We start from the raw sequence: 26,932 nt of genomic DNA on the forward strand, positions 1-26,932 counted from the left end.
ACTCATCTCCTGTTCAATAATATGCGCTGGTCGCTTGTCTACGTAAGCGAAATCCAGTCGTGCAAAAATGGCATAGAAATTAAGTACCGTACCGAGATTAGATAATATGTCATTAGCATCATGTATAACTTTATTCCTCATTATTGTTAATGCAGCAAAATATCTACGGCTGCCTCTTACATACAAACTCATTGCATTACTGGGTGATTCTTTACAACTAGCATACTTACTTTGTTTCCCAGAAATTCCTTGTAGTGATTTCATCACCTCAAGCGACTCATCACAATATATACATATGTATGTGGATCAATCACCTCTATTTTGTAATAAACGACTGTAGTCGATTGTGTTAAGTCCTGTAGCTGCCTGCGAAACTTCTCTACCTCCAATCTAAGAGAAGCATTTGTTAGAATAATTACTGCACTCTAGCAACAAGAGTCTCATTTTAACTAATTAAAGCCATTTTTAATATATTTTAGTTTTTTGCTTACAATATGGGCAATTTTCAGTTCTATGGTTGCCGTTGCAATGATTACAATAGTACAACCTTTCGTATTTTGGTGTACTTGGATTATTTCCCATTTAAAAATTTTATTTCTTTTTTGAAACTTGTATGATCCCTACTGTTTCTGATACTATTGTATGACGATTATAATAATCTTCAATTGTGGCTTTTTTGTTTTATTTTTATTCTACCCTAATCCTTAAAGGGATCCTTATCTTTTTTTGCTTTTACTCTATCCTTTTCAATATTTTTAATAATTCTGTAGGACTCATTGTGGTTTAAGTCAGTTGGTAAAGCATCTATCATTTTTGTCAAACTTTTGGACATACCATTTTTATTTTATTTATTTATATTTTTTTGATCCTCTCTAGGAAAAGAGACTCTTTTATTCCGGAGGGTTTAGAGTTCAGAAGCGCGGAACTGATATATATAGCTGATCGAACATTTGATTTTACTTGTATTATTAAATTAATAGTAAGAGAAATTTTAATATTATATATTAGCAACTTACAGACTATCCTTTGTTGTAGCCACCTTAGAATTTTTATCCTTCGTTGTAGTCACCTTAGAATTTTCGTCCCTCGTTGGCAACGCTCCGTCTTAGCATGCAATGCCTTAATTCTTATTTTTTGGTTTTATTAATTTAAATTTTTTACTTTTTTGACTACAAGTTTTGAATTCGTTTGGTTGTTTTTCATCGTTTAAGTTATTTTTGCAACACTCCACTTTTCTTTTGTTTTTTCACTCCTCCCGAGACGATACTTGTTTGTGTTTTCCACACGCGTCACTGTCCACTGTATGATCTAATATCCTTTCGATACTAGATACACGCACTGCACTTTGTGATCTATTATCCTTTCGGCCTGGGATACTTGCAATTTTATCCCTTTATTTGCCAAGGATGGGTGCGTTCGAGCTACGTAATAATTGCGTTTACAGTGGACTCTTTTGTCACACATTACAGGCAAATTCTCTTTTGGTGTCGCTCTGTGCGTTCACATGAGCAAAAAGAGTCCAGCAACTCGAATCGAGTTTTTCTGTCATTCCTTTTCATAAAATTTTCGCAAATGTGACACTTGGAGTGTGTTGCATATTTCAGTTGTATGTAGTGGTCTCATATTTTGCTTGCAAGGAATTACCATGAGTGTGGTAAAACAATATGCATAATACCCGCTTAATAGTTTTAAAGAAATACTTAAGTCGGGAATTCCCTAATCCAACAGAATTTATTCAATACCCGCTAATAATATTTTCAAAGCCAAATTTATAACAGGAATTTCCTAATCTTTCGGAAAGTATTAAAAACCCTTACTCTTTTTACTCCATACTTTTTTCTATTTATTATAAATCATACCTGCATTAATTACAATTCTTGTTTTAAATAAAATGATATTCGAACTAAATCCTTTGATGTTAAAAGAAATAAATATGATAGCATCTTAATATTTTATGTAAATATAAAAAAGTAAAGTTACCATTTTTATTTGATTTCATTTATGTATATTTATTACATTTAATACCGCTAAATGTTATTAAAAAAATAAATTAAATATTTTTGAGTATATTATTTTCTCGTTATTCACAATTATATTATTATATTTGTACATACAAAAAATAGTTAACGAAATTCAAATTTCCTAACAGCATATATTTATTCATTTGGAAGCGAGCGCTATTTTCAACATGAAAAGAATTTCAAATTGGAAATGAATGCTGAATTGCGTAGTAGCTAACTGTGTCGAACAAGAACACAAAGCCTGCCACCCGAGCCCGAGTGGCAGGGTCCGTTCGTCTTACCTCGTCGTCTCCTTTCCCACAAAAACCCGGCTTGGGCGACAAAAAAGTCCGTGGGTGAACTGGGACCTACTGAACTCTGCTAACTGCAAAGAATGTAAAATATAGAGAAGGTCCAACTACGGACCAGCGTGTGAATTGTCAAAACCTAACAAAATACGATTAGCGTGTTTCACCACAACTAGCTCGAAAGAAGAACTAGATTTTAACAGTGGCGTGTGAACAGAGCTGAGCATTAAATAAAAATTATGCTCAGAGACTTGCTTTGATTTTACAGCCGCATGTTACTATTTTAGCTTATATTTTTATACGCTTATCATATTTATTGATAATGAATATAATTTTGCGAATTTTTAGGAATGCATGTAAAACTGATAATATTCTAATTAAATTATGCAATTTTAAAAGTAATATTTATAGTCATTGTGAAAATAAGAAAAACTTTTTTAAATATTTCTCACATATGTGTGATAATATAATATATATATGTTTGTATATATGCTATGTGTATACTATATGCATAACATACTATCATAATATACTCAAAGACTTAATATATTACAATAGTAATTTATATAAATCGTTTTTTTCATCGTTTAAAACTTATATAGGTATGTATCATGCACATATGTATTTATGTATGTACACCTTCGCGCATTCAAATCACTAACATGTTCGCGCACTGCTCATGTACATACACACATATGTGCCTATGACATTGCCACACAAATAATGCACTCAAATAGCATAAGAAGTCAATATGGCAGCCAAATAAACGAAGCCCAAATTTATAGTAAAACACAAAACAACAACAATTTTATTCATAAAAGTAAACGCCATACACTTCTCCCCGAACATGTCTTTCACTACAAGTGTCGTTTCGCGACGATGGCAAAAGATAAAAATCACAAATTGAACAAATCTCTGATGTTTCCTCTTGAAGGGAAAAGTTGCAACCCCACAAGCTCACAAAACACAGAAAAAACTGACAAAAGTGGCAACAAAGCTTTTGTCGATTTAAAATATTTTACAATTCAAATATATTTTCCATGACAAAAATCACCGTCGATATGTATGCATGTTCATACATAAACATACATATTTACGATAGTTTGTGGGCAAAGCTGTTAGAGCGGCAAGGAAAGCGGTGACACCCGGCGGCAGTTCGTTAATTTTTTCGGCACAGCTCGGATTTTCTACCAACAACACAATATTGTGACACTTTGTCGCCGCGTCAGTCCTTTGACATATTGACTTTTTGACATAAAAACAAAAAACATGACCTTCCGCAATTGGTTGTCAGTGACAACGGAGATTTCACATGAAGCAATTAGTTTATATATTTACATACATATGTTGTTTGTAGACAAATTCACAAATATTTTTCTTTCATTGTTCTTTACATGTAAACCTAACTATATATGTAAAAATTTTTAAAGAAAATATTCAATATGCTTTTTATACGTATTAATGTTTATACAAATAAATGTATGTTTGTACTATACTATAAATCAAAGACAAGTGTATAATTTTCAGAGAATATATGCAAATTTTACTGACTCATTTTTTTATTCAAAGCAATTAAAAACTATTGAAACAATTTTTATAAAATGCTGAAATTAAATGTTAAAAAAAATATAAAAATAAATTGTGTAATACCGCTTGACTTGGACGTCAGATTTGTTGTCCTCTTCAACAAAATTTTCGTCGGGAATTGTAAATGTTTCCAAGTCAAGTTGCTCATATTCCGGTTCGTTTCCCTGTATATCTAGATGACGATCTTCGGGGCTAGGTTCCAATCTAAATTTATATCGTCCTCATCGTCGCCATTAGCACCCTTGTCCTCAAAATTTTGTCTCAAAATTTTCATGGAAATGAAACGGCCTACATTATGTTGGATTCCATAGGCAAAGGGGTGGGTATTGATATCCTGACTAGTCCGGACTCTATAAAAAAGTTTTCCAACGCATTTTGATTCATTTTCCCAAGGAATATATAACTTTATTCATTTTAATCCCTAAATAGCTCTTCGCTCAACTGTAGCATTCCAATAATTGTGGAACAGAACCCATTAATACACCTTACATGAGCATTGGTCGAAAGTTTGATTGACTTAAAATACTCATAATCATAGAGGCGTCAGGCGCATGGCGGAGCTCAGGCCACCAAGGGCTGCAGCTTGGCGAGCTGTGGACGGCCTAAGTTCTTAGGTTAGCTGCGAATACCCAATAAGCAGCCCCTGACCAAGAGCGACAAGAGAGGAGAGTTCGGTTTAAAGGCCTGAAGCATATTAAGAGTCTCCGGTGACGAGGTGAATATATGCTGCTCAAAATATATGGCGGATACTGATCTCAGTACCTGCAAGATCTCAGTAGACTGCAAATATAAAATAAGCAGCTCCCGACCAAGAGCACAGCACAGATGACAAATAAAGGAACGAAGTAGAAACACGATTTTGACAAATGATTTGGAAACGTTGAACTTGGGCTGACGGCTGTGGCATTCTCTTACCTCAGTATGCAAGAGAGACATCTTGCAGAAATGGCTTTCAGGGTAATGTCACAGTCGCCTCTGTCCAGTTAAAACCATGGCAGGTGTTCAAGTGGTTAGCAGTACAGGCTCAGTTGATTTAAATCCTGACTAGTGCTATGCTCCTAGCTCTGTACACGTATTCCCATAAGGTTTCGTGTCAACCCTCGTGTGGCCTCCCTGCAATGCATAGACAACCACAGGGACCAAAAATGCAACTGTATGATCGAGCGGAGATAGCGGCTTGAAGCGGGGACCCTTCAAACATGAATACGAAAAACGAAACAAAAGAAAATAAACTATGCGCACATAAGACACCGCTTCCCCTAACTGCCTAAACCAGTAGATGCAAACAGTAAAACAGACAACAGGACCCCGGCTCTCGACCAAAACTCGCGAAACGAACACAGCTCTCCAAGGCAGGAGTTTATCGTGAAGATGAGAGCAGAAGAGGATGAGGCGCTTTTAAAGTGTCGCACCACCCTCAAAAAGATGAAGATGGCAATGTTAAGACAGAAAAACATAAGCACCGAGGTGAAAAATGGGTTATCCGAGCTAGACGAGCTCTTTGGCATTATAGCTAGCCTATGACGAAACTGGCTAAAGGCAGAAAGGGATACAAGGCACACAAACGCAACTAAATCCCTAGAAGGATGAAACCAAAATGCAAATGTTTCAACGCCAGTGACAGCTCTTCTTAAACGGACTGCACCCAGCCCAGTAGAACAGGAGTCAGAGAAAATGGGGCGAGGACCCGGAAATACCGTGTGGCATGTAGTTAAAGGGAAAAGAAACAGCAGACAGAACGAGACAAAATCGCAGAACCAAGCCCTGGCTACACAAGACGGGCAAAAAGCTAACAAGCTTCAGAAGCAAAAACGGGGAAATAAAACTAGAGTACGACCAGAAGCAGTTTTAATTAAACCGGCAGAAAGTCGCAGCTATGCCGAGGTGAAAACAAAATCAGAGGCCCTGCTCCTCGAACTGAAGAAAGGAGAAAAACCAAAACCCGAGCTCCAAAACGCATTTAAAAACCAACCTTCGTGGTATAGCTTCTGTAAGAGAGCTGAAGCAGAAAGCCACAATAGAGATCTGAGACCTCGACTCCCAAACTACCGCAGCAGAAGTTACGTCTTCAGTAAGAAGACTGCTAGAGGAAGCAGATGAAGAAATAACAGTGAGGACCAGGGGCCCAAACACTCACGAACAAATACGCGCATATATGACATTGACAGCAGACAACGCAAACAGGATACTTAAGGAAGGTCACATAAAAATAGGATGGATCGGCTACAGGATGAAGCTCATGAAGGAAGTCAAAAAATGCTACAAATGCTTCAACTTCGGTCACCTGCAATGGAAGTGCAAAGGGCCTGTAAGAAAACGCCAAGGATTATGCATACGTTGCGGGAAAACCGGGCACAAGCTGAAAGATTGCACAAACACACCGAGCTCTTGCCTCTATGTGGAAAAAAGCATAGCCAAACAGACCATATCCCAGTCTCGCACGTGTGAGTCGTACAGGGAACAAATGAGGATATGAAGATCCTGCAGTGTAACATGCACAGAAGCAAAACCGCTGACTCCCTGCTACCACAGCTCATGCTGGAATTCGGAATCGAAGTAGCAATCATCAGCGAGCAATACAGGATAGTGCAAGACGGAACATGGTTGGAGGACATCACCGCAACAGCGGCAATATGGGTAACGGAAAGCAGCGGCTTAAAAAAAACAAGCAGCGGGAGAGGAAATGGTTTTGTCTGGATAAGTAACGAAAACATCACGATAATTAGCTGCTACCTGACAGCGAGCGATCCTATTTCAGAATTCCAAGCAAAGCTCGATGCCATTGAGGATGCCGCGCATCACACAAATCGGCAGTTAATCATAGCCGAAGATTTCAACGCCAAGGCCATGAAATGCGGCATACCGACAACAAATTCGAGGGGACGCAAAATACTTGACAGGGCAGCTAGATTAGGACCTATCGTTGCCAATAGAGGATCCCAAACAACTTTCAGAAGGCCGGGATTCAACGACACAACCCCTGATATTACGCTGGTATCTGAAGGATTCGCAAACCAGCTACGCGAATGGAAATTGCTAGAAGACTACACAGGTAGCGATCACCAATACATATCCTACCTCATAGGTCCAGACAAAAGTCAAACAACAACCAAAAGAAGAGGAACGGATAAATGGAACGTTTCCAAGCTAGACTCAGGAAAGCTCCTCGCAAACATAGACAAAAAGATAAGACAGCCATGCCCAAAATAAAAGGCGGACATCCAAATAAAGCAGTTTATTGGTGGACGGACGAAATACGAAATCTGAGACAAACTTGACTGCGTAAAGACGACGATACACAAGGGCTAGAGGAAGAGAAAGAAACGAAATGGAATAGCATAAGGAATATAAAGCTGCGAAAACTGAGCTGAAAGATGCAATAATAAATGCAAAGAAATATAAATGGGAAGAGCTACGTAGCGATATAAAAAAAATCCTTGGGGTCTCGTATACAAGATCGTAATGAGAAAGCTCAGCGCCAGAGTTAAATGCTGCAGCCATGGAGCACATCGTAAACACTCTGTTCCCAACCCATGTCCTGGGAAGAGACCCACCAGAGTATATGCAAGATACCTCATGCCCACCATTCACTTTGGAGGAAATGAGCATGGCCGCAAGAACTTTAAAGAAAAAAAAAGCCCCCGGCCCTGACGGGATACCAGTGGAAGTGATAAAGTTAATCGCCGCAGTACGTCCTCACTTATTGTTATCCATGTATAATGCATGTTTGAACGAGGGCATCTTCCCAGAAGTATGGAAGAGACAACATCTAACCCTGATAAGCAAGGGCAAAGGAGACCCAGAAAAACCATCAGCATACAGACCTATGTGCATGCTAGATACAGCAGGAAAGTTACTAGAAAGGCTGTTGAAACCCTGCATAATAGGCGCCATAAACAATGCTGGAGGCTTATCAGAGCGACAACATGGCTTCCGACCAGGTAGGTCCACAATCGGAGCCCTTGAAGACGTCGTGCGCAGCGTGGACGAATATAGTCCTCCTCGCAACAATAGACATAAAACATAAAGCCGATTCAAATCGCCCCCCCACCTGATGAAAATGGTACGAAGCTATCTTAAAGACAGGGAACTGCTATATGACACAACTGACGGCTCTCAAAGAAAAGAAATCACCTCCGGAGCACGCAGGGATCCATACTTGGACCAGACCTATGAACGTCAGCTACGACGGAATTTTAAACGTCGAAATGCCAGACGACTGCTACCTCGTTGGATACGCTGACGACATCGCTGCCGTTATAACAGCTCGTAATACCGACATAGCCAGACGCAAACTTACACAAGTCATGCTGCGAACACAGACATGGTTGGACTCATACGGCCTTAGCCTGGGTGCAGAAAAAACCGAGCTGATCCTGCTCACTAGGAAACACATCCCGTTGGAGGTGAACATGAAAGTTCATTCAGAAACCATACAAACGACGAAAACCCTAAAATACCTAGGTATAAGAATGGACAACAAACTGACGTACTGGGCTCAAATTCATCACCCTGCTAAAAAGTCAGCCAATATAACCATGTCGCTTTCAAGACTTATGGCAAACATCGGTAAAATGAGAAAAATTCAATTTTACAATTTGTATCACTGAAAATCCTACCATTACTCTCGCATTTGTATGTTGCCCACAAGCTGCTTACTCACTACGATGCTAAAAATCAGAAATTGAAGAATTTGTCTGATGTTCCCTTCAGAAAGGAGAATTGGCAACATGACCTATTAGCGAGATAAAATAATATTTATATTTTTTTCATATTGTGCACTATATATGGCATTAAATTATAAAATTTATGTAAAACTGACATTCATAAGAAATCGTTAACTTCTTCTATATATTCTAAGCACACTGAATATAGTACTTTTATATGTTTACTTATTATCATTATTTCATAGTTTGTCGATTTAGCCCATTTCACCTAAAAACGGCGCTTTGGAAATGCAGCCCAAATTGGTAATCGTAGTATTTCAAAAGAGCATAAGTCAATTTTCAATAGCAAAGCCCTGCAAAAAGGACAAACGAGACAACATAGCCGACCGACATTGTCGATTGAAACAAATTTTGTCAACTCCGCCAGCTGGCAAAGTTCGTCGTCAATATGTATGCGAGCTCATATGTATATATATATGTTTGTCGACAATGTCGTTATTTGAACTCGCCGTTATTTTGTTGGCTTGCCACCATTTATGACTTATTTTCGTAATATAACAATAATATAAGTAAAAATATAAATACACATAAATAATAAAAACTATCTGAAATAATTATGTGGCAGTGCGCCCCAACCCCTCCTTGCCTGCGATCGTTTAACTCGCAAAAAGTGTAGACAAAAGTCGTTGTTTGTGGGAGGCGAGAAGAAGCAAGCATCAGCGTACGTGTATTTAAGAATGTATGTGTGTTACCACATTTGTGTAAATACGCATAATAAGGGCATATTCAATCAATCTAAACATATGGACATATTTTCCTGAAATATTTTAACTATCTAAGATTCCAATTAATAAAAAAAAAATTAAATAAAATTTAAGTTTCATGAGTTTTAGGATTCGAACGTATAGCCTAGTATTTGAATTGAGCTTAACTCCTTCACGCTTACGACCTCAGCCACCTCAAAAGTGGAAACGCGGCCGCTTAGCCACCGTTTTATTGTTATCCTTTGCTCAATAAGCAATTGCTCACGCAACGCACATACATAAGTTGGAAAAATAGCCTATTAAATGTTTATTTTATTATAAACTCTGAGGTTTTTACCGGTAGTACAGTTTTTTAATTCAGAAGGCTTTTCATAATTATAAATTTTATCATATCATAGAAATTGAAAACATAAATCTAAATAAGTATGCGCAACGATTTTTCATTTAGGAATATTCGTTGTGTCTATTTATAGCATTTCGCACATTGTGTGGTGTATTTTTCTTTTTCGAAGTTATATTTTTCGATGTTCCCTCATCTGGAATTACAAATTAGCACTCAAGAAGATTTAATTTAACATTTGCGCCTTCTCTATTCATTAACATTCTCTGCTTACATATAGAATACATGAACTTTTCCAACCAATCAAAAAACACCTGCATATGAATATATATGTATACATGTATGTATATATTAGATTTGTCCTAATTCAACTTGGCGCAATAAAACATACATACATATGTCTGTGCATTAGACTTAGAAAAAAAATCTTATTTTCCCCAGTAAAACGTACATATGTGTATTAGACTTAGAAAAAAATCTAACTACTAGCATATAGTATACATGAACTTTTCCGACCAACCAAAAAACACCTGCATATAAATACACATGTACTTATGTATATATTAGCTTTGTCCACTTTGATACTCTTCGATTTATATATTAACATTTTATTTTTCTTTTTTCCCTCAATCCAGCTTTATGTAAGCTCTCGCTGTTAAATGTGCTCTGTGCAGAGAACGTATATTATAGAGAAGGTTCATGGTGCAGAGAACTTAAAACAACGAGAAGGTGCAGGTTCGACAGCGAACAATTTGTAGGATTTTATCAAGGAGTTCACCTCACATGCACGAGAAACAAATAACATTTCTCGCTTTTATAACAGCGGTGAATCTGTAAACATACGCTATCTTCACATAACCAACCGACGAATATTGAAGCAGAGAACTTAAAACAACGAGAAGGTGAAAATTGAATTTTGTATGATGCTCGATTGGTTGGCTGAAAAATTGAGATCAAGGAGTTCACCATTTTCTGTAATATTTGCTGTTATTTAACAGAAATGATTTATAACAACGTTCTCTGACAAATTACGTATCTCCCAACATAAAGAGAAAAATGAAATGAAATGAATGAGAAAACAAAAAATAAAAATGCCACTTCATATATGCATGATTATTTTTTGCTATATAAACGATTTTTATGATGAAAAATTGATAAAATATGATTTTTTTGCACAAATGTTACATTGGTAAAATGTGAAAGATTATGCAAAAAATGATATTTTACTATTTTCATAATTTTCTAATTTCAATTGTTACAGAATTAATAATTTATGTATGTACATATGTACATCAATATGTTATATTATATAATATAATAATATATTATCACTTATTAATAAATACATGTGAGCGCGTTACATTTAAGCGTACATCACACACCAACAACATTTTCATTCATGAACGCTGGCGCACAAGCAGTAAGCTAAGTCGTTTCATTCATAAACGCAAATGCCTTACACATCTCCCCGAGCATGCGTTTGCCTACAAGCGTCTTTTCGCGACGATAGCAAAAGCTAGAAATCATAAATTGAACATCTTTCTGATGTTCCCTCTAGAAGGGAAAAGTGACAACCCTGCAAACACAGAAAAAAATTACAAAAGTGGCAACAAAGTTTTTTTCGAATTAAAATATTTCACAATTCTAAAATATTTTTCCGTGGCTCGCAAAAATCTGTTAGAGTGGCAAGGGAAGCGATGACAATCGGCGAGCGTTCGTTTATTTTTCGGCACATCTCGGACTTTCTACCAACAACACAATGTTGTGACGCTTTGTCGTCGCGTCAGTCCTTCGACAGATTGACTCTTTGACATAAAAGCAGAAAACGTATCAACGGAGATTTCACATGAAGTAATAAGTGTACATATATACATACAAATGGGCAAACGACATAATATATGTATAGCGCAATTATTGACACTTGCTTTAATAAATATGTAATGTATATGGGCCAAAACGAAAAAGAAGTACATATTTACGTACATAACTACTTTTACACATGCATTTGAAAAGAAAAATTGAAGCATGAATGTGAAATGTCGACGGCAAAACACAATTCTGTACTTTTGTGACTCCATAATGGTGTCAAGTAAATGAATTATTTTAAGAAATATATCAAAATATGTTTAAATTATTATTAATAACTCATAATAAAGTGAAAATGAATTAACATAAAATAATTTAAAAATAATAATAAATAATAGTTCAATAAAAGGGAATATATTTCAAATGGCATATCAATATGCCCAGTTTTGCTCACATATTATATTCTCTTCAATATTCGTCGGTTGGTTATGTTAAGAGGACGTATGTTTACAGATTCACCGCTGTTATAAAAGCGAGAAATGTTATTTGTTTCTCGTGCATGTGAGGTGAACTCCTTGATAAAATCCTACAAATTGTTCGCTGTCGAACCTGCACCTTCTCGTTGTTTTAAGTTCTCTGCTTTGACAGCTCTCTCTCGAATCAAAGAGTTTCGGGTCATTTTATCCATGACTTAAACTGACCTACTAATGACACCAAACGTTTAAAGCATTTCTCTCAACCATATTTGACTTGTACAAACAAGAATGTACTTTTTCAATAGAAAAATTCAAACAGTATGTTCGTATGTGACATACCTCGTTAATAGGTTAATTTATGTTTGCAATATTACCGATAAATAATAATAATAATGTAACTTATGTTCTTATATAAATTCGTTCGTTTATGTATTTTCATAAATTAGTTTCTTCTGAAATGCATATGTGTCTTCACTTTTATAAGTTGTCAAAATTTTAAAAAGCTCGGGAGCAAGGTAAAATTCTGATGTTCGGATTCACCACGAAAGATGTCAAATTTTCACTTCCACATGTCAGAATTTTAATTTTCCACCGTTTGGCACACAGCCTTACAATACTAATTTATCTGAAAATGTATGGTCAAAGTTCGGATGTGATCGAACATTTCATACTCATGCAACTTGCCAGGACCAAAGTAAGAGAAAGTCGAAACGTGAATGGAACTTAGTGTATTACTAACATATTGTAACGGATTTCTCGATAAATCGTCTACCTGTAACTCACTCTTGAGTTCGATCACTGGATTGTTAAATAAAAGTCCCAATTTAATAACTACACACTTATCTTTATTTCTAATTAAAACAACTTAACACTTATTGCTCGTTATTCGAGCTTACAACTTCTTGCTTATAGCTTGATTGCTCTTATCACGACAACACTCTAACTAGAACTGTGTTTGCTGCACAATCCGGCAGTCCTTATATAGTAAATCCAGAGAACGTATATCATAGAGAAGGTTCATGGTGTGCCGATTGTCAAAATGTTCCTCTTGACGGAGGGTTACTCGCCAACTTAAGAGGATTTCACCTCAAACAAATTATAAGCGGATTTCACCAGAATTTTACCCCTGCGGAGCGCAAAATAGCAGAATTGAGCATTTTGAATGTTAAATGAGAAAAATAATGCTAAATTCAATGTTAGGAAATGTACGCCAACAGATTCGTATATTTACAATGCGCAAACGAATTTATATATAATTTTAAGATATTCTGCATATACAGGGCGGTTCACGAATCGTGCTACAAAAATAACCCGTAATAAGTTTCTTTTTAATCAATGCATTACATAAATTTTTTTTGTATTGTATAGCAAATTTTATTTTATTTTATACAATTAATTGTTCCTCCATGCTCAGCCATGCATATGGGACACCTAATTAGAAAATGAATGCGGGCTGGAGGGTTCAAGTCGGGATTGCCTCAAATATCTATTTAATGGACTGCTTCAGTTCAGTCAGATTTCTGGGTTTGATTTTGTACTCTTCTTGCTTGACATAACCCCATAAGAAAAGACCAAGCGGTCGCAAATATTCTTATACATATATATGTAAGTATATGTATAATTATGTGTGCATGTAAACAAATATGAAAGTACCCATTATAATTGTTAATTTGTCTATATGCAACGTATGTATGTAAATATGTACACTCATTGTTTCATGCGAAATCTCCGTTGCCACGGACAACCAATGGCCGAAGCTCACGTTTTTTGTTTTCTTGTCAAAGAGTCACTGTGTCGAAGGACTGACGCGACGACAAAGCGTCACAACATTGTGTTGTTGGTAGAAAATCCGAGCTGTGCCGAAAAAATATTAACGAACGGCCGCCGATTGTCACCGCTTCCCTTGCCGCTCTAACAGCTTTGCCAACAAATCATCGTAAATATGTATGTTTATATATGAGCATGCATACATATTGACGCAGATTTTTGTGAGACACGGAAAAATATTTTAAAATTGTAAAATATTTTAATTCGACAAAAGCTTTGTTGCCAGTTTTGTCAATTTTTTCTGTGTTTTGTGGGCTTGCATGGTTGCAACTTTTCCCTTCCAGAGGGAATATCAGAAATTTGTTCAATTTATGATTTTTAGCTTTTGCCATCGTCGCGAAAAGAAGCTTGTTGGCAAACGCATGCTCGGGGAGATGAGAGGGTGTCTGTTTTTATGAATGAAGCGAGCTTGCTTGTTGAAAGTACGCCTGCATTCATGAATGAAAATGTTGTTGTTGTGTAATTTACTATAAATTTGGGCTTCGCCTATTTGGCTGACATATTGACTTGTGACGATTGTTGTTTTTGTAGAACAATGTTTGTAGTTTTTGCGGGTGACATATTTACATGTGTTCGCACACACATATGTAGGTTGGTTTGTGTATGCATTATTTGTTCGGCAATTTTATGTAGATATATGCGTGTACATATAAATCAATGCGGGCACATATAGTGTATTGATAAGTGATAAAATCATGATTTGACTTTCTGAATGCGTACATTCAAATACATACGAACATACATATGACTATATAAGATTAATATGATAAAAGATGTACATACATACATATATTGCAATAAATTTAATCTCTATTATTATAATATTAAATATTTATTAGGAATGTATATTAGGTAAAAACTAAATAAAATTATTAAATGCCCAAATTGACTATAAATATTATTTCGAAATTTCATAATTTAAAAGATCTTATCAGTTTTGCATGCATTCATAAAAATTCGTAAAATGTTATTTATATCAATAAATATGATTGCATATTAACGTATAAAAATATAAGCCAAAAGGCTAACATGCAGCTGTAATATCAAAGCAAGTCTCTGAGCATAATTTTCATACAATGCTCAGCTCTGTTCACTCTCCACTGTTAAAATTTCTCCTTCCGAGCCAAAAGTGGTGAAATCCTCTATTAAAATCTTGTTAGGTTTTGACAATTCACACGCTGGTCCGCAATTGAACCTTCTCTATGATATACGTTCTCTGGTAAATCTGTATCAAAACATTGCTTCTAGAACATTCTGGCCACTACGAATTCGCTAACTACTTTACTACTAGAACATTCTGGCAACTACGAATTCGCTGTCTAGTTGCTTCTGGCAATTTATCGTCGATTCGATTTTGTTCTATCATCCGTGTTCGTCACACTGGCCTCCACCTAAGTCTGATCGTCCCGATTAGACATATTTGCGATACCAAACACAAAGATTTTATGTCCCCCATCTCGTCTTCTCGGCTGGTGCTGACATCGTTAGCCGTCCTTCTCTTCTTGAAGTTAATTCCATCCGTTTTCCGGATACTCAGTTTCTGGTACATCCCTTGACTTAAAGCTGACTCGAGATTCCATTCTTGATCAGAACGTAACTCCATTGGAACACCCACCCCAAGTTACCCACTTGTTGATGAATGCCTTCGCCACTGGTTCAGTCTCTTGGTTAGGAATTGTGTATACTTGTGGCCATTCGTTGAAATGGTCCTTGACTACCAAAACATGACTATTTCCTAATTTATTGGTGGGGAATGGACCATCTTCATACACGCCTATTTTCTCAACTGGCGCACGCGAATTGTGCTGTTTCATCTGCCCATGACAATTGGACCTTGATCCTTTAGCTACAATGTTCTCAGCATATTTCGCAATCCTTTCTATAGCTGATTGACAACCAGTCCAATAAAACCTTTGCTTCAAATGCTCCAAGGATTTCATGTCTCTCAAGTGCCCTCCTCTTGGACATTTGTACTGCACGTTAAGAACATCAGGAATTCCAACCCTTGGAACAACCATAAGTACTCGGAAGGTTTGCTTATTTTCGCTTTTCCATACTCGATGCAAGCAGCCATACACTAACTTTGAACTGCTCCGCTCTGCCCAATATGATTTTGTGACTGGCCTTCCTGTAGTTATTTCTCCAATCGTTGTACATTGGTTCAACTCCACCTTATGTAATGCACCTTCCAATTCTGGATCTTCTTGCACAGAGTCATCCGTTTCAGGTTTAATTTTATGCTGATCTTCCACCTGTGATGGTATACACGCTTCCTGCTCTTCCAACTGTAAGGACACTTGTGCTGGTATCCAAGCTTTTTGCTCTTCTAACTGTGAGGAACCTCTTACTGGTTCACACGCTTCCTCCTCTTGCAACTGTGAGAACACCTGCCCTGACATACGCAGTTCCAGCTCTATCGACTGTGAGGACCCTTGTACTGGTACACACGCTTCCTCCTCTTCCGACTGTGAGGACACCTACGCTGGCATACGCCCGTTCAGTTCTTCCGACTGCGAAGACACTTTTGCTGGTATACAAGCTTTTTGCTCTTCTAACTGTGAGGAACCTTTTACTGGTTCACATGCTTCCTCCTCTTGCAACTGTGAGAACACCTGCCCTGACATACGCAGTTCCAGCTCTTTCGACCGTGAGGACCCTTGTACTGGTACACACGCTTCCTCCTCTTCCGACTGTGAGGACACCTGCGCTGGCATGCGCCCGTTCAGTTCTTCCGACTGCGAAGACACTTTTGCTGGTATACAAGCTTCTTGCTCTTCATACTGTGAAGATCCTGGTTCACATGCTTCCTCCTCTTCCAACTGTGAGGATACCTGCGCTGACATATGCACGTCGAGCTCTTTCGGTGCTGACAACTGTGCTGAAAAACGTGAATGTTGCGTTGCGAACAGCTCTTCTAAATGCGTTGACAATCGCGTTTCTAACTGCGTTGACATCTGAGACATACGTGTATCCTGCTCTTTAAATTGTGTCGACATTTGCGTTGACATCTGCGTCCCCATCTGCGATATTGCAGAAAAAAGCATGTTCATGTCCACCATCTTTGACGAGCATTGAGCCTCTTCCTTTTCTTCTATCTTTGTTGTCTCTTCTTCTAATTCGATGTGAAAGACATATTCCTCAACATTAATGTTTTCCGCCTCCATGGCCTCTCTCAACCGTGATTGTAATTCAGTTTTTAACCCATTTGTCGCCAAACCACGTTGTTCCAGCTCCTTTTTCAGTTGTGGAATCTTCAGATCGTTAAACTTGGCCATTTTTAAATAATTATCTCCTTGGGAATTTATTTGACAATCCTCACTCTTGAGTTCGATCACTGGATTGTTAAATAAAAGTCCCAATTTAATGGCTACACACTTATCTTTATTTTTAATTAAAACAACTTAACACTTATTGCTCGTTATTCGAGCTTCCAACTTCTTGCTTATAGCTTGAATGCTTTTATCACGACAACACTCTAACTAGAACTGTGTTTGCTGCACAATCCGGCAGCCCTAATATAGTAAATCTGTAACAAAACATTGCTTCTGGAACATTCTGGCCACTACGAATTCGCTAACTACTTTACTACTAGAACATTCTGGCAACTACGAATTCGCTGTCTAGTTGCTTCTGGCAATTTATCGTCGATTCGATTTTGTTCTATCATCCGTGTTCGTCACAATATATTGAAAGTTATAGTCACTTAGTTTTATTACTATATTTTAATTCCCGTCAGAAAAAGTTATATTAAAATCATACTTAAATGAGAAATATGTGATATCAACTCAACCGAAAGAGCGAAATTTAATATATTGAGTTGATGTGGAGAACGTCAACCAAAGGATCGGTATTAAATATATTAGGAATATGAGGTTTAGGTCAAGTTCTACACAAACTCCATTCATATTAAGCACTAAATCACATAATTTTTAAGAAAACTTCTTTACTTAATTGCATTGAAATATCACACATTTTGACCAACTTAAAATAAACGATTTAAAAACAGGTGAAAAGTCGAAAAACACTGCAGAAGGTATATTGAGAGCAGAAAAACTTCTGTGCGTTGCACTAACTTTTTACATTGTAATAAAACTTTCAAGAATATTTTCGAAACAAAAGATTATTATATATTTATTGATTTTCCTCACCACTTCTGAGGTGTCCGGTTCGCCAGGAGGCCTATATTCACCTATATAGGATATACAGTTATAAAGCAATCTACTTTTCATAACAATTATGACTCCAAAAGATATATAAATAAAATGAAGTACATAAATAAGGTTCATGAATATTAATACATTAACAATATAACATTAGGAATATAAGTTGAAATATTCAACTTGATTTGAACAAAAACGAAAATATATATACAAAACGAGGTACAATTCAGGAACAATAACAATAATCAAAACAATCTACTAAGTAATAAATAATATTTACAACATTTTTTAATATTTGAATATGTAATAAAAACATTCTCAAAGTTATAAATTTTAAAACATAACACCGCAACTATAGCAGATTTGTGTCATTTGGACGTTTTTGTAGCAGAATATTGTTTGACAACCCGTACCAAGTGTGACTTTAGTAGTAGAATTTAAGTACGCAGCCCGTACCAAGTGGGACATTTTTGCGTGTGTATTAGTAAAAATTGTAGGATTGGTTACTTGTGGATTTATACAATGCTCGCATACCATCACCACTAAACATATATGGAGTAAAGTCAGTCGGACATTTCAAAATCCCGAATATCAGGGGGCTAGGGCAAGTTTTCCCCGATTTTATTAATTTTAGGCAAAATCATACACCACTTTTTACTTCAGTCTAGTTTGTTTATTTGCTTTTCACTATATTACGCTAACTCCTGAATTTGTATATAACTTTTTTGTATTACCACCTAGCTCTTGAGCTGGGTAAAATTCCGACATTCGGATTCACCACAAAAAGTATTAAAATTTCCCTGTCCGAATTTCCATTATTCTATATTTGGTATGTGTATCTGTGTCAATAAACACAATTTGAACATGAAGTTAAATTTTGAATTAAAGCCATTTTCACAATTATTAATTGTAGAAACAATTAATAAAGAGTTAATATATGTAGAGTGCATAATATAATTGTAAAACACAATAAAAAAAATTAGGTAAATGTATAGTTTAGGTCCCCCAACTAAGGAGGCCCCAGAAATGAAATTTTTTTTTTAAATTGTCTTATTTTTACGCGTAGATTACAATCCGTGAGCGGAAAGTGAATTTTTTCAATATCATATATTGAAGTCACTTAGTTGTTCTTGTTGTAGCGGCAAAATTCTGTAGAATTCAGATCACTTAGCTGTAATTACCAGTTCAGCGTGTTAAACATTTTTTATGAAAAAAATATACTGAAGAAATGTAACAGTCACAATTTCCTTTGCGCCGCGATCTGATGGTATGGACGAATATCGGAGATCGTTGAACTCCTTTCGGCACTGGCGGCCTTCGGCCGCGCTTCAAAAAAATAACCCTGGTCGGTCCAAACCCGAGGTGTTCATAATTCAATCGAGTCAAGATCCTTTTCGCTGCTCTCAACCTCGTTGATAATTTTCATCACGATGCAGAGTATGTGTTATTATTAATATCACAATAAAAGTGCACTAACATTGATATTTTAATATAAATTTTCAGAAACGTTTATGAAGGAGAGGAGTAAATACACCAAAAAACTTATACAATATGTGATTTTTACAATGAAAAAAATGAAACAATTAATTTAAATGTATCACAATTTTTTTTTATACATATTTAAAACAAAAATAATAAAACGTTTATTTTTTGATTTTTTTTTGAAAAAAAAAAAATATTAGAAATATTAAAAAAATTCACTTTCCGCTCACGGATTTGTAATCTAGGCGTAAAAATAAGACGATTTAAAAAAAAATTCAATTTTGAGGCCTCCTTAGTTGGGGGACCTAAACTATACATTTACCAAAAATTACACGTCTAAAAATGTTATATTTATTAACTTTAAATACAAAAATTCCAAGAACCATAAGTCAGTGGCAGGTATATATATATAAATATGAAGCATCTCTTCTATCAGCCAATACAAATTTTAACCCCTAGTTATAAGCCATATACAATTTCCACCGGCAACAAGTATAGCAGTATAATATTGTAACGGATTTCTCGATAAATTGTCTACCTGTAACTCACTTTTGAGTTCGATCACTGGATTGTTAAATAAAAGTCCCAATTTAATGGCTACACACTTATCTTTATTTCTAATTCCAACAACTTAACACTTATTGCTCGTTATTCGAGCTTACAACTTCTTGCTTATGTCTCAATTGTGCTTGTCACGACAACACTCTAACTAGAACTTTGTTTGCTGCACAATCCGGCATCCCTTATTTAGTAAATCTGTAACAAAAAATTGCTTGTAGAACATTCTGGCAACTAGGAATTCGCTAACTAGTTGCTTCTGATAGTTTATCGTTGATTCGATTTTGTTCTATTATCCGTGTTCGTCACACTGTCCTCCACCTAAGTCTGATCGTCCCGATTAGACATATTTGCGATACCAAACACAAAGCTGTTATGTCCCCCATATCGTCTTCTAGGCTGGTGCTGACATCGTTAACCGTCCTTCTCTTCTTGGAGTTGATTCCATCCGTTTTCCGGATACTCAGTTTCTGGTACATCCCTTGACTTAAAGATGACTTGAGATTCCATTCTTGATCAGAACGTAGCTCCATTGGAACACCGAATCTCGTAACCCACTTGTTGATGAATGCCTCCGCCACTGGTTCAGTCTCTTGGTTAGGAATTGTGTATACTTGTGGCCATTCATTGAAATGGTCCTTGACTACCAAAAAATAACTATTTCCTAATTTATTGGTGGGGAATGGACCATCTTCATACACGCCTATTTTCTCAACTATAGCTGATTGACAACCAGTCCAATAAAACCTTTGCTTCAAATTCTACAAGGATCCAAGAACAACCATTAGTACTCGGAAAGTTTGCCCATTTTCGCTTTTCCATACTCGATGCAAGCAGCCATACACTAACTTTAAACTGCTCCGTTCTGCCCAATATGATTTTGGGACTGGCCTTCCTGTAGTTATTTCTCCAATCGTTGTACATTGGCTCAACCCCACGTCATGTAATGCACTTTCCAATTCTGGACCTTCTTGCAAAGATACATCCGTTTCAGGTTCAATTTTATGCTGATCTTCCACCTGTGATGGTATACACGCTTCCAGCTCTTCTATCTGTAAGGACACTTGTGCTGGTATCTAAGCTTCTTGCTCTTTTAACTGTGAGGAACCTTTTACTGGTTCACACGCTTCCTCCTCTTCCAACTGTGAGAACACCTGCCCTGTCATACGCAGTTCCAGCTCTTTCGACTGTGAGGACCCTTATACTGGTACACACGCTTCCTCCTCTTCCGACTGAGAGGACACCTGTGCTGGCATGCGCCCGTTCAGTTCTTCCGACTGCGAAGACACTTTTGCTGGTATACAACCTTCTTGCTCTTCATACTGTGAAGATCCTGGTTCACATGCTTCCTCCTCTTCCAACTGTGAGGATACCTGCGCTGACATATGCACGTCGAGCTGCGAACTGCTCTTCCAAATGCGTTGACAATCGCGTTTCTATTTGAGACATACGTGTATCCTGTTCTTTAAATTGTGTCGACATTTGTGTTTCCTGCTCTTTAATTTGTGTCGATATTTGCGTTGGCATTTGCGATATTGCGGCAAAAACCATGTTTATGTCCACAATCTTTGACGTGCATTGAGCCTCTTCTTTTTCTTTTATCTTTGTTGTCTCTTCTTCTAATTCCATGTGAAAGACATATTCCTCCACATTAATGTTTTCCGCCTCCATGGTCTCTCTCAACTGTGATTGTAATTCAGTTTTTAATCCATTTATCGCCAAACCACGTTGATCCAGGTCCTTTTTCAGTTGTGGAATCTTCAAATCGTTAAACTTAGCCATTTTCAAATAATTATCTCCTTGAGAATTTATTTGACAATCCCACTCCTGACACCAATTGTAACGGATTTCTCGATAAATCGTCTACCTGTAACTCACTCTTGAGTTCGATCACTGGATTGTTAAATAAAAGTTCCAATTTAATGGCTACACACTTATCTTTATTTCTAATTCCAACAACTTAACACTTATTGCTCGTTAGTAAAGCTTACAACTTCTAGCTTATGTCTCAATTGTTCTTATCACGACAACACTCTAACTAGAACTGCGCTTGTTGCACAATGCGACAGCCCTTATATAGTAAATCTGTAACGAAACATTGCTTCTAGAACATTCTGGCAACTACGAATTCGCTAACTAGTTGCTTCTGGCAGTTTATCGTTCATTCGATTTTGTTATATCATCCGTGTTCGTCAGAATATAATAGAAAATTGTCGAGACAACATTTATTGATAGCCAAGACGCCACATGATATTAGCATTTATCGATATGATGATGAAACAAAATATTTTACCCACGGTAGATAACTATATTTTATAATTGTTACGCTGATATTAAGCAATTGACTCTTGAAGTGTATTCAAAATAAAGGAAATTATGAAGCCGAACAGGAAAAGGTATAATATGAGAAGATCTTTTTCTACACAAAGTAGACGCCAGAACCGACAAAGTTGTCAAACGCAGAGCTATCAGCAACGAAATTACCCATATAATTCTATCACGCCGCATAATTCTGCACCTAGAGTAATGCCTTATGCACGTCAAATTGCTAACAGTTTTTATAATAATGACATTGCTTGGCAGTTCCAACCGCCTGTACATTTATCAGCATCTTCATTTGGACAACAATCGGCATACCATTTTGCTCAGCAAAACAATAGTTCCCATATAAATACTGCCTCATTACATCAAAATGTAGTTAGTAGTACAACACAGTTTTCAGTTCCACCACCTCCGTATCAATTTAATATTCCGACAAATTACCAGCAAGTTTCTAACATTAATCGCAGTCAAACAAATACGCAAGTTAATTCTATAAAAAGAAAATGGATTAGAGAGGACGCTGTACGAGCACTTAATTTTGAAGAGGAGCTCTGTAAACGAAATACATCTGCCCCATATTTAATCATTCGCTTTCCGGACCCACCACTGGATTCTGAAATAGTAAAAGGTTTTTCGGGTCAAATTGATGCAGTTCATTTTCAAAAAAATTCCGCACCACGGTTTTGTTTCGTTCGATTGAAAGAAAATGCCGACGCAGGAAAAGTGATTGAAGACATATCAAAAATCCCGTTTGGACAGGGTCATTTATATGCAGAGTTACGTTTTGATCCATCCAAACCACCAACAGCTACGAAACCAGAGCAGGTTGATCCATATACATTATATGTTGGAAATTTGTCTTTATCGGTATCAGTGGAAACAATAAAACGACAATTTCCAGGTGCACAAAGATATGATCTTGCCTTTAAATCAAAAATTAAACCTATTAGGTATGCTTTTATTCGTTTTGAAAGTGTAGACAAATCAATGGAAGCTTTTAAGCATGGTATGAACTTGCAAATCGATGGGCGCTCTCTTGTTTTACGTTTCCGTAGAGCGAAATTCAATTACTCTGCTGAAAACGTATCTTTAGAAAAAGGCCAAGCAAGTAATAAAAGTCCACCAATAGTTGCTGATCTAACAGATAAAAATGATTGCATGATGACAAATAATCGAAAAGAAGTACAATCAAATTTGCCAAGTGATGGTAAAGCTTTAGTGAAAGATGAATCCATGGAAGGTAAGATAATTAGATATAATTTATAAAAATATTGTTTTTAACGAACTAAAAATTATTTATATACTAGAATGTATAAAGGAAGAACAATATGATTCTGAGTACAGTTATGAAGACGAATGTTCAAATACGTTTTGTGGGTATGGTTGTGATTTAGAATTTTCCGGCATTAAACCGGAAATAAATGATTATGACCAAACACACAATTCAAATTGCACTTCATCACACCAATACATTTCAAATGAAGGATATGGTATGTGTCTTAATTATTTTATATATGTATATCGTGCATACTTTTAATTTATTTGTCTGCCTTTCAGAGGACGTAGAGCTTGAACAAAGAATCACTCATGGTGCCCTGAGTGATTCTGCCCATAGAACAAGTGAGGTATCTAGTACTATGAGATCACAGAACCTTGATAAAAACGTAGACCTTGTGAAAATGCAGGTCATTAATACGACAATTAATGCCGTTGAACCTGAAAGGTCTATGTCGTCCATTGTTTCGATTTCAGAAAAAAAATATATTGAAAATTTGTATGAACAATTAAACACTTCTAAAGTACTCAAAAAAGAAGTACGAAGTGATTTTGATGACCTAGATGCAATGCTTAAAGAAATAGATTAATCATACAAATGAACGATAAATACATCCTTCACTAACTTTTATAAAATAAGATGTAAATAATTATTTATTTATTTTTACAATTTATAAATAACATACTCTGGGAAGAAAAAGTTTACGTACAAAAATCTCTTTTTATAGAAAGCAATTTATTTGATGTTGTTGTTGTAACGGATATCTAGTCCCCGCTTGGGTGGTAAGTCATAGTCTGGTTGTTGTCGCGGTCAACCAACGCGAGGCTCAGGAAACGAGCTGTTTCGACGGGGTCGGACCATAGGGAAAAGGGTGTTAGATGAGTTGGGTTTGTTGGGCATGCAAAGAGGTGGTTAGTATCATGCGGAGCTTCATTGCACGCAAGATATATGTTTGGAATGCTGGGGTCTATTCTGGATAAATAGAAGTTTAACCTGCTACAGTATCCAGGACGAAATTGCGCAAGGGTAACTCTAGATTCACGAGGCAACTCGAGCACTACGTATGCGATGGGTGGTGGTTTGACTCCTACTACGCCATTCATTGAGAGGGAGTCGATGAAGGTGTTGGTGGCTTCACTGTGAATGGTGGTCAGTGCTTGTCAAAAGATCGTTGCGTCCGAAGTCTGGTCGGCGTACTGTTTTGATGTTTCTAGGAGGCGGTTCCGCTCCGCAGACGACTACAGGGGAGGTTTCTGCGAAAACATCCCAGCAGAAACTGCTTGGAGAGAAGCTCGTTATGTTCCTTAACCGGAAGCATAAGGGCCTTACTGTGCAGGTGCTCTATTGGGGACATCAAGAGGCATCCCGTGATAGTCCGGAGTGCCGTGTTTTGACAAGTCTGAAGCTTCTTCGTCTGCGTTTCACTATATCCAGGCGACCATATTGGACCAGGATAGTTTAAGACCGGCCGGCCGATTGCCTTGTAAGTTGCCAGCAAAGTTTCTTTGTCTTTTCCCCAATAGCTGCCGGCAAGCGATTTGAGTATTTTGTTTCGGCTCTGTACTTTGGCAGTTATCGCGGTCGTGTGAGGAGTGAATGAGCAAAGCCTGTCGAATGTAACGCCTAAAATTTTAGAGTTGTTGACTGTCGGAATTTTAATGCCATCGACTGAAATGTCCAGATCCAGTCTGTACTCCTTCGTTCAGTTTGTAAAGATAGTTGTTGTGGATTTAATAGGATAGAGAGTCAGGCCCCTTGCAGAGAAGAAGCGAAAAAGGTCGGAGAGATAGCCGTTTACTTTCGAGTACATGCCATTGATTCCATTGCCCGACGTCAATATGGTGCAGTCATCAGCGTATGAGGTCAAGGAAATTCCCTCTGGGTCTGGGGGAGTTTCGAAATATAGAAACTTCACAGTAGCAGGGAGAGGGCACCGCCCTGCGGAGCCCCCTATTTAATTCGTCTAAGTTTGGAGTTTTGACCTCGAAACAGTACGGATGAATGCCGACCGCTCAAGTAGTTCACAGTCCACCGCTTCAGCCCTGGAGGGAGCGTGGATTGTTCTATGTCTTCAACTAGCTTTATGTGATTGACTGTGTCAAAAGCTTTTGACAAGTCCAACGCTACGAGCATCGTGCTTTCACAGGGTGGCTTCTAGGCCATGAACTATCTGCGCGTTTATGACGCTAAGCGCTGTGGGGGTGCTGTGCACTTTTCGGAAGCCATGCTGATAGTCTGCTAGGCTCAAATCGTGAGTGAATGTCGGGAATAGCAAGGCCTCAAGTGTCTTCATTACTAGGGAGAGGAGAGTTTTCGGACGATAAAACTTCCATTTGCTGGCTGGTTTCCCAGGCTTCAGTAGTGCGGCCACTCTTCCGACTTTCGACACATCGTATTTGAAGAGTGATCATCGACAAGTTGAGCACCTTAGTGAGATAGCTTACTCCCGTCGAGCCTAGGTGTTTTAGCATCAGCATGCTTATTCCGTCAGGGCCAATGGATTTGGACGATTTGGCCTTATTGATGGCAGTCTGAATGTCCCCATCGGTGAAAGTAAGTGGTGCACGGTCTTTTGGTATTTTGCGCAGCCATCGGGTAAGACATCGTTTGGTCTTGTCTGCCGAAGGGTGCAGTGGAAATTGCCGGCTAAAATAGCTCGTGCACTTCTTCGGGTCCAAGGAGGCATGGCCATCGAATTAAATTTCAACTGATCGTCATGCCTTCTCGGATTAGATAAAGCCTTAACAGTAGTCCAAAGCTTACTCACATCGGTGGAGAGATTGCTGGACTTCAGATGCTCTATCCATTTTGTCCGCTTATGTTGATTAGCCATTTGCCGAATCTCCAAATTGAGATTCCTGATTCGCGGATCACAGGGATCGGCATGGCGTAAAGTGTCGCGCTCGTTCGCTAATATCTGGCGAGCTATCATAGCCGCCCATAGTTCTGATGGGGCTTTATCATTGTGCAGAATGTCCAATCGTCAATTTGCTTCATCCCCGTACGATCATTTGACAGGCAGTTAAAGTCGCCTAGCATCGAACGGTTTTCACCAGGAAGTAGCGCACCCATGTTCGGGTGATATCCTGTTGGGCAACGCTATTTAGGATTAAAATCTGATGTTTTTGGTGGTGTTTGAAGCTGCTTGGGAACGTTGTAGAGTAACTCAAGCTTAACTATGTCTGCTGTATGGTTCGGGTCGTTATTCTGTAGAAAATAGGAGTTACTTCCAAGACCAAATTCTCCCGGTCTTTGCTTCAAATTTATGTTTAAGATATTAAAGTATGCATATTTAACCATGACGGACTCTATAAATTCTATTTGGCCTAGACAGTTACTAGATATGCACTGCCATATCA

The 26,932-nt window shown here is 37.4% G+C and overlaps 2 protein-coding genes across 7 annotated transcripts; both read left to right on the top strand.

Moving 5' to 3' along the window:
- Window positions 1-6,388: 6,388 nt before the first annotated feature.
- On the top strand, window positions 6,389-7,105 carry LOC138857051 (uncharacterized). The gene has a single exon (XM_070108464.1). It carries the CDS (start codon window positions 6,389-6,391, stop codon window positions 7,103-7,105), a length of 717 nt encoding a protein of 238 aa, XP_069964565.1.
- Window positions 7,106-22,162: 15,057 nt separating this feature from the next.
- Pof (Painting of fourth) lies at window positions 22,163-24,287 on the top strand. 6 transcript variants are annotated; one of them, XM_070107836.1, is made up of 5 exons: window positions 22,189-22,273; window positions 22,330-22,371; window positions 22,765-23,537; window positions 23,605-23,787; window positions 23,855-24,287. In XM_070107836.1, the coding sequence occupies exons 2-5, from the start codon at window positions 22,352-22,354 to the stop codon at window positions 24,160-24,162; spliced, it is 1,284 nt and encodes a 427-aa protein (XP_069963937.1). In that variant the 5' UTR covers window positions 22,189-22,273; window positions 22,330-22,351; the 3' UTR covers window positions 24,163-24,287. The 6 variants fall into 6 exon arrangements, with proteins under 6 accessions (XP_014093625.2, XP_014093626.2, XP_014093624.2 ...); XM_014238150.3 differs by having other exon boundaries at window positions 22,163-22,273; window positions 22,330-23,537; XM_014238151.3 differs by having other exon boundaries at window positions 22,188-22,498; window positions 22,559-23,537.
- The last annotated feature ends 2,645 nt before the right edge of the window (window positions 24,288-26,932 follow it).

Source organism: Bactrocera oleae, chromosome 4 (assembly GCF_042242935.1).
Source record: "Bactrocera oleae isolate idBacOlea1 chromosome 4, idBacOlea1, whole genome shotgun sequence".
Lineage (NCBI taxonomy): Eukaryota > Metazoa > Arthropoda > Insecta > Diptera > Tephritidae > Bactrocera > Bactrocera oleae.

Bases quoted from the DNA above. Each gene is read 5' to 3' on its own strand.
- LOC138857051 (XM_070108464.1), top strand. From the start codon at position 6,389: ATGCACAGAAGCAAAACCGCTGACTCCCTGCTACCACAGCTCATGCTG.
- Pof (XM_014238150.3), top strand. From the start codon at position 22,352: ATGAAGCCGAACAGGAAAAGGTATAATATGAGAAGATCTTTTTCTACA. The intron at 23,538-23,604 runs GTAAGATAATTA...TTTATATACTAG, and splicing joins GAAAGATGAATCCATGGAAG to AATGTATAAAGGAAGAACAA. The intron at 23,788-23,854 runs GTATGTGTCTTA...TCTGCCTTTCAG, and splicing joins CATTTCAAATGAAGGATATG to AGGACGTAGAGCTTGAACAA.